General features: G+C 38.8%; 1 protein-coding gene across 1 annotated transcript in view; it reads right to left on the reverse strand.

Moving 5' to 3' along the window:
* FMN2 (formin 2) overlaps nucleotides 1-13,699 on the reverse strand; it is a 342,454-nt gene that overhangs the window by 66,628 nt on the left and 262,127 nt on the right. The window contains exon 15 of the mRNA XM_023632505.2: nucleotides 10,616-10,667. Within this exon, the coding sequence (XP_023488273.2) occupies nucleotides 10,616-10,667 (52 nt within the window). The remainder of the gene's footprint in view (nucleotides 1-10,615; nucleotides 10,668-13,699) is intronic.

Raw genomic sequence — 13,699 nt, forward strand, 5'->3', positions numbered from 1 at the left:
TGGTGAATAACTGCACGTGTACAACTTATGGGGTAGGTTAGGGAAGAGAGTCCACACTCCTCCCAAGTATTTCCATTATGAACTTAAATCTCATAACCCATTAAAACAGAACCACACCTTTTCTACAAGTACGATGTATGAAAAGCATTTTTAACGGTATGAAAATGTAAAATGTCCTATGCAAATATATACCCTAACTTATAGTTAACTTATAGGCTGCTTTTAAAATGAGGTTGAAATTCTGTAAGCCTCTATCTGAGAACGTGGCTTAGCCACTTAAATACAGAGTCGATAAAACACATATTTCAAATAAAGCTGAGAGGTTTGGAATATTATCTTAATTTATCCTTATCTAAGTAGGAACATATGGGATGCAACCACAGGGAAAAGGGAAAGATAAGTTGCATGAGTTTTAAAAAAAATGAGACTGACATTTTATATTCACAAGTAAGAACTGAAATTAAAATGTCCTTAACATAGATCTAAAAAATAAGTATGTCAACCCACGAGGCACTATTTCTCCTAAAACACCACTGGAGGATCTGAGAGCGATCAAGAGACGCAAAAGCACCCTTTTATAGGGTGAACCTGGAGGTGACAAAGGGGTTTTAATCTTTTTTCTTTTTGGTTACACCAGCACGTTGACTCATCGTTGGAATATCAGAGACAATTCTTTTCTGGTTCTTATTTTTAACGGGCCTACATTTTAAGTTCACTAAATGACCACAAAGTACCTTATTACCAATGGGCAACCATGCTTTCAACTGTCACTGAATGCTTGAAATGAAAATAAACTTCGTAAGAGTAAAGTCTAAGTTTCAGGTCATAAAAAAAAACATGGGATATGATACGCTCTACTAGATATTGACTTACAACACCCTAGAAGAAAACAAGAAAAAAAAATACAGTAGTTATTGCAATGTCTTATCCAGTCCCATTTCTAGTATTCCCCCTTTTTCTCATTTATTGAAATCATTTTCCGATCTTTTGCCTTCTTCATTCTATTCTTTCTGCTGGATTCTTGACGGTGAGTAACTCAAAGTCAAGAATCTTCTGGCTTACTTTCTCATACATTTTTTAGACCAATTTTGAAAACCATGTTGGATATTCTGATTCTCTTTAACTTGATCTCAACATCATCAAATCAAAGAATGTTGATCAATTCATGAATCTTTTCCCAGAAATACTCATGATTTTATTGCTAAACAATATAAAGACTACAAGCAAAAATAAAAAAGACTTTATGAATTAGTTTGTAAGGATATATTTTCATAACATTTAAAAGTAATCCCCACCCACTATGAGGACTGTGTTAGTAGGTTAAATAATATACACTAAGGTTTGGCAATTTTCTGGAAGCAGCATGCAAAATCTACATTTATTCATGCTTATCTAGGCTGTTATGTGCCAATAATAATCTTAGTCTTTCAAAAATCAGTACAGATGCAAGTTTCCACACCACCGTATTACCAGAGGGAGTAAAATATATTTTCATTACAAATATGCTAATATTTCTCCTGGGAGTCTCTGTGACCAGGAGGAGGGGTATGACCTTGGTCTTCCCCAGATGGGCTGATGTTATTTGCAGAAGGAGGAGGCAGGAGAGAAGTTGTGAAAAACCTTGGATCTTTGAAAGAAATTGGTATTTGAAAAGTAGAAAAATGTATACTCTTTGAGAAACAGCTTTGTTTATTGTACACAGTGCAAGTTTAGCTACTGTGTTAAATACAATACTTACATGATCACACTGACTCTTCACAACAAATGAAGAAAAGCAAGATCAGAAAGATTAGTTAGCCTGCTATAGACCTGGAGGTTGTCGCTATGCTCTTCCTTCACCCTTTTGTCTGACGTGCAACTTCAGTGGTGCCAGAATTTACGCAGTTATTTCCCTTTTCAAGTCTGATGAAAAATCTGCAAGGTCAATGCAGCTGTAATTTCTACTGGTCTAAGTCTGTAACTATGCTGCCTTTCAGGACAAATGGTGAGCAAACCAGTCAAAAAAATTCTTCACACTACTTTTCACGTAAGTTTACCCATATGTGACGTCTGCAACAGCAGGAAACAAAATATGAGATGGCACAAGTGTTTTATGATATAAACTTCTCACAAAGAAAGATTCCAACTTGTAAAGGTTGTTCACTATTCATCAAATTCTCTCTTTTCAACCCTCTTATTGTTCCACTAGTCCCCCCTTCCTCCCCAAATGTCAACGTGCCATTATTTCTTAGCTTTAGAACACCTGCCTCACCCATACCCCACACTGGCGTAGTCCACGTACTTCATGAGCCAAAATCACCCGTCTAGGAGTCAATCAGATTCACCTTTTCGAGAATTTGCAACAGTAGCTAATGAGAAAATCCAGACTTGAGTTATTCGTGGCAAGTCGCCATGATAAGCCTCATGCAGTGAGAGCAATATCAAGTAATTATGTCCTGTTTACTCTGTGGCAGGCACTGTTCTGTTACTCTCCTCCTTTTAGAAATGAGGAAAGGGAGGCACAGAGAGTTTCAAAACCTTTCCCCAAGTCAGACAACTTAAAAAAACCGACAACATGAAACCAGGATTTGTTAACCACTCCACTATACACCCTGCCAGAGATGGGACCCTGCACTTACACCCGCCCCATCCCCACCCCTGCCGAGGCTGCTTACCTTCACCTTGGATTCTGAGGGCCTCCGAAATCTCTTTGGGGATGTAACTTAACTTAATGAGGTTCTTTATAACTTGTAACCAAATGAGCCCTTCTAATGACAAGCTTTTAAAGCAGATTTCTCATTTGCCTCATGAAATGTGTGTGTAGATAAAGTCGCCTATGACTACTTCCTTTTCTCTTCGTTTCATTCTACCCAGAAAAACTTTCCTCTCCTCTGAAAGCAACATTAGACAACTTTTATTCAATGGGTTTTTCTGGAACATCTACTGTGCTAGATGCATCATTTCTCAAACCATACAACCCTAATGGATTTGAATCACAATACAATGGTTATGTACACCTGCTAACTTAAATTGTTAACCCCTGCCTTTTCTACTTTGTATTTTCTAAAATACAAAACAGTGGGCAGAATAGCATTTGCTTTCTTTCGTGCATTATTTTCACCCTCCCCCACCCTCTGGAAGGACACAGCGATCAGAATCCCCCATAAAAACGTGGTGATCTCATTACTCTTCTTCTTGGTTACAGAGAGTAAGACTTTAGGAGGTCTAGCTCCCTCAAGTTGGAGAACTTAGCTTCTGGAAACACTTTAGACTATAACAGGCCCAAATACACCTTTGAACATTGGAGTGGGGAAGGCCTTCTCAACCCCATACAACAAGAAAAAGTTTCCATTTTTAAAGCAAAATTTTGCAAAAGGGCAGAAATTCTTTGATGTATTTGTTTCCCTCTATAATTACCAAGCAAAACTGAAAGAAAATATACCAAACTCTCTGAAGCAGAAAGTCTTGAAGTCCTTCTATTCACAATACACAAAAGCTAACAAATAAATTTCAGAGAGACCAGTTCCTCAGAATATTTTTTAAAACTGAGAAAGGCCAGCAAACCTGCAAAGGGTGTCACAGGGTTCCACAAGGCTGCAAGTCAATGGCTTTTATAAAAATTTAAGTGATGCAGCCACAGAAGAAAATCCCTTTGTACAAAGAAAAGCACTGTCCCTAAAATTTACCACATGGCTTAGAAGTGAAATCGGGGAAACGCAGCTTTCCGCCGTTGACCCCAGGAAGCCTCGCTTCCACAGCCCTCAGGATGGAAAACCTTCCGGCAGGATTCAGAATGGTTAACTAAGAAATCCAAATCGGAAAATAACAAACTCCAACTTTGTTTTACTTTATCAATATTGTTAGGAGAATGAGGTAATTGTTTGGGGGTTTTGCAAAGACATTCCATGTCACTTCAGTTTTAATACCAGGCTGGAGCCTGCCGGGTCTGCCAGCATAAGCCAGATAAACACAGACCTGTAGTCTTTCTATTCATCTCCGGATAGTTACTCAGAAAGATTCTGGAAAATATGCCTATTATGAACTAAACATTTCACTTTTCATTTTATCCATGTGCCAGAAGTCCATTCCTTGGATAAACACTTTACAAACTGACACTCTAAAAGTCACTAAACATGATAAAGTATGCGTGCATCATTTCAGGACTGATTAAATATTTTCTCTCCCATGACAAATGAACAGTTACATACTATACGAAACGATTGGAACCAACATTCCTTTTCTTTCTTTCCTTTATTTTGTCTTTATTTTGCATGAAAGATTAATTTTCCATTTCAACCCATTTGTTATGCAATCTTGGCTTTGGTAAAATACCACTCAGACAATATTACAGGCAGAAATAGTATTTATTTTTTAAAATGTGTGATTTAAAATTCTTTCACAAATGTGCTTTCTTCTATTACTATTTCTTGCCTTTTATTACTGGTTCTTTCCGACTGCCTTTGCTATTATTTAAATTAAATCGGGGAGAGGTGAGAACTAGTGTATTCTCTTTGAGAACTAAAAATATGGTATTATGAGGTACATTGGGTGTATTTTTGACTATTTTATATAGTGAAAACTTCATCACATGATAATGCCAAAATGAAGCACATCGAGTATTAATTCTGTAAGTATGACTGTGCTAATTCCTTCTCTATTCAACAAATTTACTGTCTCACTTATGATTAGTAGGCCATATTCTGATTTTTTAGTTGTTGTTAGCTTCTGGGGGGGGAAAGACTCTCACTCTGAAACATTATAAAACCAGAATTTTATGTAAAAATTTCAGTAGCATATATGTCCTGTTGAAAAATGCAAACATCTTTGGAACAAATGTTTTAATTTGTAAGAAAAGTCACAAACTTTCCAGAAAAATGAGAAAGTCCTTTTAAAATGGTACAAGTGGTACAAACAAATCACTTTGTTTTTCCGTTATTCATAGAAGGTGTATCAAATCAATTGTACCTTTCTCAACCTGATTTCCTTTATCTGGAACATCACCTAAATTAACTGACAAAGATAAATTATATTATAACTATGACATTAGAAAATTCAAATTTTACTTTTAGTCATTTCTATCTGCTTTATTGATGCCAGAATTAAATTTAGTGAGAACTAATGGGACTGATAGCTGAAACAAACTGTTTCTAAAATCTTGTTTTTTTCTATCTCAAAAGTCAGCTTTGCCATAAAATATGGTTTTTAAATATGGAATTTAAAGAAGAATAAAGAAAATCTAAGAAAAATGTGAAGTGAGCCACAATTTGTGAATAAGGCTCTTTGAGTGTCAGAAGTCAATCTGATAACTTCCAGTGTGATTATTCTTTAAATGTAGATATAACCGAATGACCATTTATTAGACAAATCCAGAATGTCTACATTCTCTGTCTGTGAGCTGACACAGACACTGAGTAATTCCGTGGGAAAATAAAAACAATCATATTTGGTCTGGTGATATTTTTCCACAATTGAAGAAAGCCGTGTATGCTAATTAAAAATAAAATAAAAGCAGAGGCTGAAATAAACACATACAGTGGGGATGCAGCCAACCTTAGCAAGATTCTGCCGAAATTCGTCTTGTAAGACAATATGATAGCTTGGCCGGCCCAGCAAAATCATCTGAAGACGAGAAAGTGTCGTCCGATTTGTATTTGGGCTTTGGGTGCGGTTCAAGACTCATCTGCTCAGGCGTCTTACTTTCTGGGAGAATTGATGAGTTCAGTCAAACTATTTATCCAAAAACTATATATTTTTGTTCCTGCAAATTCTCAGATTAATAGCAAAAATGCGTGAATAAACAGACAAAATTAACACATAAAACTATTACATGGAATACGAAAAAAGATCTGTTTTGCTTTAAAAAATATACTAACCATTGTTTCTGTTGAGTATTTTTATTTAGTTAGGAAATCATAAAATAATCTGAAAGACATAATATTCTACTACAGAAAAGAATTCTAATTATTTTCTTGATAAAAGTGCACTTATCTATTTGAAATGGACTAAGAGCCAAGACTTTTTTTTAAAAAGTACTCAAACGTAAAGACAAAGGAGTATAATTTCCTTTCAAAGCAAGCTGGTAACTTGAGTTTGTGCAGTTTACAAAACATTTTCACATGCATATGCTTTTCTAGTAAGGCCTCTGACCGTCTGCACTTGCACTTGAGGAAACTCTGCATATTGCAAGGAACAAAGAATTGCATTCCTACAACCCCAGGAGAGAGAAGGAAGGGTGGGGCGATACCCTCTGGAGGCAGCTGAGGCTGAGCACGTCCGCGGTGCGTCCAACTGCACTTCTGCAGTGGAGTTATGGGGGCCTGTCCACCACAGGAGCCTGCCTTTTTTCAGAGACCCTGGTGAGCATGTGGAATGCTAACTAGCATCAGAACCTTTGGGAAACTTCTCTCTCGGTATAGAAAAAGCTATTCAGTCACTACATGACCCTCAAGACATTTCTAGCCCAATTCACGCATCACAACGATCTGTAAATGAGTCACAACCACTTCAAAAGTTAAAGTGCCTACATGTGTCACCGATTTGTCACTGGGTCTCTTGTGATAGGGTGTAAAGTAGAACTAAAATGTCATGAGCTGTAACAGCATCACTGAGATAAAAACAGAACCTCACAAGCAAACTCCTTTGATTTGGATGCTTTCAAAATATTCATGCAACTGAAACTTGCCTGTGCGTTTGCTGCCTCGAGGTTAAAGGGCTGAGAGAAGGCAGAAAATGGGCGCGGTCAGCTTTGCTGGCTTAAACATGCAGACCAAGTGGAATCCATTTGGTAATAGACCATTTTACCTCCAAAATGGATTTCAGTTGGCTTAATAAGAAGATACACACAATATATATAATATATACATATAGATATAATATAACATATAACATAGTAAAAATAGAAGTTGAGAAGATTTGTGCCTGCACACACCTTCCGGTCTCTCCTCTCCCTCAGGGTCTTGCCGAGGCAACGTAAATACTTAGAGCTCAAATAGAGAGAGTGTGTTTCATTTTAATTTGGTGGGAGGGAGGATTTTTGGCAACCAAAGCCCAAAGAAGACCTCCATAAAAGCGGGGGGCTTTGGGTTCCAGAGAAGTTTACGCAGGTAGAAAGAGTATTTGGTGACCCAGTGTTGGGGGTGCAAGTGGGGTGGTTTATCAAATGGCCAAGGCCTCACTGCTGGGAAGGAGACCGAGCCCCTAGAATCTCGGTCAAATCCGTCCTTCCGTCAACTGCCCCAGAGGAGCCAGCCCGCCTAGCAGAGTGGAACCCCCCAGCACAGCAGAAGAAATGCTTCTGCCCGCTCACATACACAGGCTCAGGAGAAGCAGTGGACACAGCTGATGCTGGTGGCTTCTTCCGTGGCTTTCGATAGACTGTGGGCAGGCAATCTTCCAGACTTCCAGGCTTGAGGATGACTGTATTTTGAAATTTAGCTGCCTGGGAGTTGCCCCTGGGTCAGAACAATTAGCTGATTGTTCAGCCAGTGGTTGGTCAGAGGTTGCGGTGAGGGCCCTAACGCCAGGGAGGCTTACAGCACGTACTGATGCACTCATCTGCAGCTGGGGGATGTTTCCAGTCTGCCCCACATCCTGGTCTGAGGCTCGTGAGGGAGCGCAGCCTAGTCCGCTCATGCACAGCCTTCCCAACCCCCAGGGTGGACTGTGATCCCAGAAGGACCCTTCTTGGCTGTCTCCGTCTCTAGTTCTCTGCGAAACTCTGACTACTTGACCTCTTTGCTTGTTGCTGCTGGGATCCTGCAGCTGTGAGTGCCCTCTTCACCAAGACCGCCTTTGTCTCCACAAAGCCTTGAGGCATGGAATTCTCCTCTGTTCTGAATAAAGTCAGTCCCCTCAGACTGTGCTGCAGACCTCGGGCAGGAGCTCTGTGCCCCTGCACAGGAGCTGAAGCTAGAGGTGGGACAGTGGCCCACTGTCACAGAGTGAGACTCCTGCTCCACAAGCAGGAGCTGAGGTGGGTAGACCCTGGTGTTCCCGGCTTGCCCTTCCTGGGGTAGGAGTCAGCAGGCGTGAAAGCTTTGGGGCCCAATGTTCTTGGTCTGCCACACCTGGGGTGGAGCTTCTGCCCTACAAGTGGGGGCTGGGTTGAGGAAGGGAGCCCCTGTTTTCTCTACATCGTTAGTCTAGAACAGAACTTCAGCTGGAGGGCTGAGTGATGGATGCTAGCAGCCTGCTGACCCAGGTGAAATGACAGGCTCAGACTGGGAGCTTGGGAGAGGGTACCTGTCTGGTTTGGAACTCCTGGAGTGGTTTCCATGAGACACAGTTGAAAAGAATGGGTTGTGGCTCAAATGCCACAGACTCTTGCTGTTCTTGCCAAGATTTAGCAGATTTTCTTGAACGTATGATTCTCCACTTGCTGGATGCACTTAGAACATTTTCTAGAAATGTTAAATGACCGTTTTATATAATTTTCTCCAGTTAAATGGTTGTTTGTTGGGAAGAGGGTTCATTCCGGAAGCTGGTCTCCCAAGCTCAAGTATTTTGGTAAACATCAAAGAAGGGGATTATGAAAAACCTATATGACGTAGGTATTCTACATATATATTTAACTCATTTAATCCAATTATTGTGAACTAAGCTCCACCCACTTACAATGTGGGTACTGTTTCTCTTATTTCACAGGTAAGGACATGAATTCAACAGTTATGGTAAATCCTTGGAGCCACAGTGCCAGGAGTCTGGACACAGACCTGATACCAAAATCTACGCTCCATAACCAGGCCAGGCTGCCCAATGCTGGATTCAGTGGAGACAGTGAGGAATAGGAAATGAACAAATAAATACATGGACTGAGGCCTAAATCTGACTCTGGTTTCTACTTCTACCACTAAACTTTTTGTAATCTCTAACTATGATAATAATGTGAAAATAATATAGCAATTAACATCTATCGATCACTTACCAAGTACTAAGCATCTGGCAAAGACTATCTGACTTAATTCTCACCTACAAAGTAGGACTGTCATCCTGGGGTTATGGGATTGGCCCCAAATCACAGAGCTATCACACCTGAGAAGCAGGATCAGACTGGAAAGGCCATAGGGCCAGGGTTACACTCCCTTCCCACTTAGAATTATTAGACTGTGGCCCAGGTCACGTAAGACGGCTATAAAAACAGTACAGAGACTTACTTCTTTGAGGAATGTTTCATATGATCCATTATTCTTATTTTTACTTTTGAATTTCAGTTAATTATTTAATTATAAAAGATAGCTCTTTTACTTACAATTATGTCATTAGCCAGTATTTCTTCCATGCAACTAACTAAGATTTCTGTTTGTTATAATTTAAGGTCTTGATCTCAGTTTTTGCTTCTCACAGAAACTAGCCAATTCTGTTTACCAATTTGCCCAGCACAATACTTTATATTAAATCAACAACTACTAAATATGTGCTATCTTTTTACAGAATATATAGTATCTTGTCTAATAAAGTAATGACACAGAACTTCTTTAATCAAAATTTTCCCTCAAGAGTAATCAGATTTCGGGGCCGGCCCCGTGGCCAAGTGGTTGAGTTCGCGTGCTCCGCTGTAGGCGGCCCAGTGTTTCGTTAGTTCGAATCCTGGGCGCGGACATGGCCCTGCTCATCAGACCATGCTGAGGCAGCGTCCCACATGCCACAACTAGAAGAACCCACAACGAAGAATACACAACTATGTACCGGGGGGCTTTGGGGAGAAAAAGGAAAAAATAAAATCTTTAAAAAAAAAAAAAAAGAATAATCAGATTTCTTTAGAAAGTGTGATGATTAATTTTATGTATCAGGTTGGCTAGGTGATGGAACCAGTTTTGAGTCAAACATCAGTCTAGATGTTGTTGTGAAGATATTTTTTAGATGTGATTAACATTTAAATCAGTAGATTTTGAAAAAAGCAGATTACCCTTCATAATGTGGATGGGCCTCATCCAATCAGTGGAAGGACTTAAGAAAGAAGACTGGTTCCCCGAGACTCAAGACTGTAACATCAACTCCTTGTAGAATTTCCGGCCCGCTGTGAACCAGTTCCTTAAAATCAATCTCTCTCTCTACACACACACACACACACACACACACACACACACACACACCCCCGCCATTGGTTCTATTTTCTGGAGAAGCCTGACTAGTACAGAGAGAAAGGAGGAGAGCTGGAAATTGAAGCAGAGAAGCAGGGTGATTTCTGAGACGCTTTTTAATGCCCACCAATGACTGCAAATCTCCGTTCTGGAAGGGAAGCTGTGTGCACGGGAAGCTCCCAGCTTCCTACCTCGACTCTGCTTCTGAATGTGGAGACTCAAGAGTTTCCTATAACCAAACCTTTCACCGTTTTTTCTTGAAACAGGTTTTTGCTATCTTCCTTTCTCTTATATTTCCACAGTCCTAAATCCTATTCAAAAGAGAAGGCAATAAGCTAATAATTCAGTACTCAACAAATTTATACATCACCCAGAGTCACGAAAATAAAATTCAGAAATTCAACGTGGAATTAAAGTGCACTATTTTGTTAGTTTCTTTTTCTTTTATGCTTGGAAATAAAAATTGAGTTAAGGGTTGGTTCCTTGAGATGAAACACACTAAGCTCTTTCTAAGCCTATTCTGAGAACAAATATATTAAAGGGAAGTAATTTCTCACCATTTATGAGTCTCTGTCAGTGAGTTCTCCTCTGCCTCTTGGTCAATTTTAGCTAAAAATGCAAGAAAAGAAAAAGAGATGAGACAAATGACAGTTATACTATCTCAAGCAAAATATGATCCAAATAACATAAGATATATTTTAAGTCACTATTCAATCTAATGTACTCCAGTCAGAAGTTTATGTTAAATCTATGAATAGATATGATTGAATAGATCGTATTTAATTTTCATTAATACTATTATATAGACACAGATAAAACATATTACAAGACCAATTAAAATTTTTAGATTCTAAGTAATTTCCTTTCTTTTCTAAGTAATTGCTTTAAGCTCGTCACATTAACCTCAGAAAACAAAACACCAGCTAATTTCACATTCACATCAAATGTGTCTGTCAAGGATTTAAATGCCAATCATTAGTTGAAAGCAATTACCTCAAGCAAAAGTACAAAAATCAAGTTGAAAAACTAAATAGAAACGGTACGTGACCTTGTTCCCTAGTGTTCTCCACACCAGACCACAAGTGAACACACCAGAGATGACTCCCACACAGGAGCAAGATAAAGTACCAACGTTTCATAGGGAGGTGACAGTGTACTCGTTTATTTGCTATCATTTTTGTCTAAAAATAAAGAATGTAGCCTGACACGACCCGAAGATCAAATTTGGGAATGAGATTGCATCACTATTTTCAAATTATTTAAAATAACATAGGAACTCCATCACTAAAATAAATGTGGCAGTGACTTTCATGTTTCTGACCAGCAAGCATTTTAGGAATGTATGTATTGCCCTTCACACAGACACAGACACAGACACACACACACACACGACACAAATTTTCAAAAATATTCTTACTACATGCAAAGCTCTCTAATAGTTTCAGTCTATTCTATTAGATTTTAAAATGCTAGTTGTGACCCCCTAAATTGATTTCGTGCTTCACTAATGGTTTGTGACACCTATTTTGAAAATCACCGAACTACAGAAAAAAGGAAAAAAAAAATCAATTAAAACCCCTGGGATAGTGAAATAAGAAGGTATCTCCTATAATCATTCCCCTTTGGGTCACACTTGTGGCCGTTTGGAGAAATTAGAAGACAAAGTGGAGCAGGACAAATTGATTATAAAAAACTGAAACTGTGCTCGAAACCAAACCCACGGTCCCTCGGGAACTGTCCAAGTGTCCCCATCACTACTTATAAACCACAGGAGTCCAGCCTGGGCCGGTGAACGATTTACAACCTCAAGACGGTGTTGCTCGAAGGTCGGCACAGGATCTGCAAAGCCATAAAGGAATGTCACCCTGCCACTCTCGGCCAGGACTGTCAGGCCTGAGCGGGGATCATCCGGGCTGGCGGCCGAGGGCCTTTCCCCCTTTCCCTTTTTGTACTTTAGATTGCTTACATAAACTTACAGGTCAATCGTTAACCATATTAAAACATAGAATAAACGTTCCATGATTTTACTTTGAAAAGGCTCCAAGATGAACTTATTGTCTTATAAAATCTACTCTGGCGCTGCCCAGCAGAAAAATGGTTTGCTTTCAGAAGCAATTCTAGAACCACATCGAGTTTGTTTAAGGGAAAACAACAAAGCGCCAGAAGGCACACCATTCTCAGGAAGGACATTCTTCCACTCGCCCTCGCGGGTTCCTTTTCTTTTGTAAAATACAGAGATTAAGACTGAGATTGGAAGAAAATTTCTGGACTGTTTTAGAAGAATAAAGCAAATGATTTATGAAATTTAAAACACACTGGAATGAGATGCCAGAGATCTGTGTTCTATTTCTAATTCTGCCACTAAAATTAGCTACGTAATCTTAGCAAATAGATTAATCTGTTAACATACACAAAATATTTAGCATAGTGCCTCCAATAACTAGCAGGGGCTAAATAAATGTTCTTGAAAATGTTGGACTTCAAACTCTTGAAATTCTTAAAGCAATATAATACATAATTATGTTTAACTGAACACGTCAACTGCTATTTTATGATGTTTCAACTTTATATGCATATAAAGAAAGCACATACTTAGAGCTTTTCAAAAAATATAAGCCCCTAAATGGTGGTGAGTGGAATGAAGTCAGTTTCCCTCGTTCAGAACGAAGCCTTTTGATGTGTACTGAAACAGCTCTTGCTTCATTGCCTGAGCAAGTCTGGCTGAAAATACACTTAATCCAATGTGGCAGAAGATTGCTTCTTACCAAAGGAACAAAACACGAAAACAGACCCCGCTCCTAAACCTAATAGCCATATGACAATCATAAAACCAAATTGGAATAGCAGAGAATACTTAAAAATGCCCTATTACCCATTATTTTTACATGATTTTGAAGCTAAGAGGATTTGTGTATTCAAACTGTAATCAGCTTTGATAAACAGTCAAATGAGAGATCAAAGAAAGTGCATTAGAGTACACATTTCAACTCTCGATGTTGAGTCAACAATCCAATGGACTGAACAGATTTTCCTTTGTATGGCAATCTTAGAAAGCAAACCTTTCCTAAAAGTTGGGGTGCAATTCAGTTTTCTGGGAACACTGAGATACCATTTTCCAACATAATGCTTATATAAACACACCATCAACATTTTGTTGTCAACATTCTTTTAAACACACTTATGATGTCAACTTAGTGACAAATGAAGGATTTGGTTTCTTTAGTGAAACCAAAATGAGGATATAATCTTCCAAACTAAAATAAAACGTAATTAAGTTAGTGAAAATTAAGACATCTTTTAGGAATAAAATAACTCTGTCATTTGTTTAGGAAATACCTACGCTAATCATACGCAATGACCAAAATCTTAGGCCAACTGTGTTTCTCTGTTTTAAGTAAGAACTTTGACAGGCTGTGTGTCATCTGCGTCATATGCACAGCTTTTCAAGTAGAAGCTGAAGGTGACATAGAAATAAGATTATTGTCTCTAAACCATGTAAACATCTTACTGCTAATTATTTTATTCCCTGACCTATCTTTTCAGAAACACAAAAATTATTTTCAGTTAATTTCTAATGCAAAGAGGGCTTTGTGACTAGTTTTGAAAGCCAGCGCTAGTTTTAGAAGCAGTTTCCTACATAT

The sequence above is a fragment of the Equus caballus genome, chromosome 30, assembly GCF_041296265.1.
Source record: "Equus caballus isolate H_3958 breed thoroughbred chromosome 30, TB-T2T, whole genome shotgun sequence".
NCBI classification, from domain to species: domain Eukaryota; kingdom Metazoa; phylum Chordata; class Mammalia; order Perissodactyla; family Equidae; genus Equus; species Equus caballus.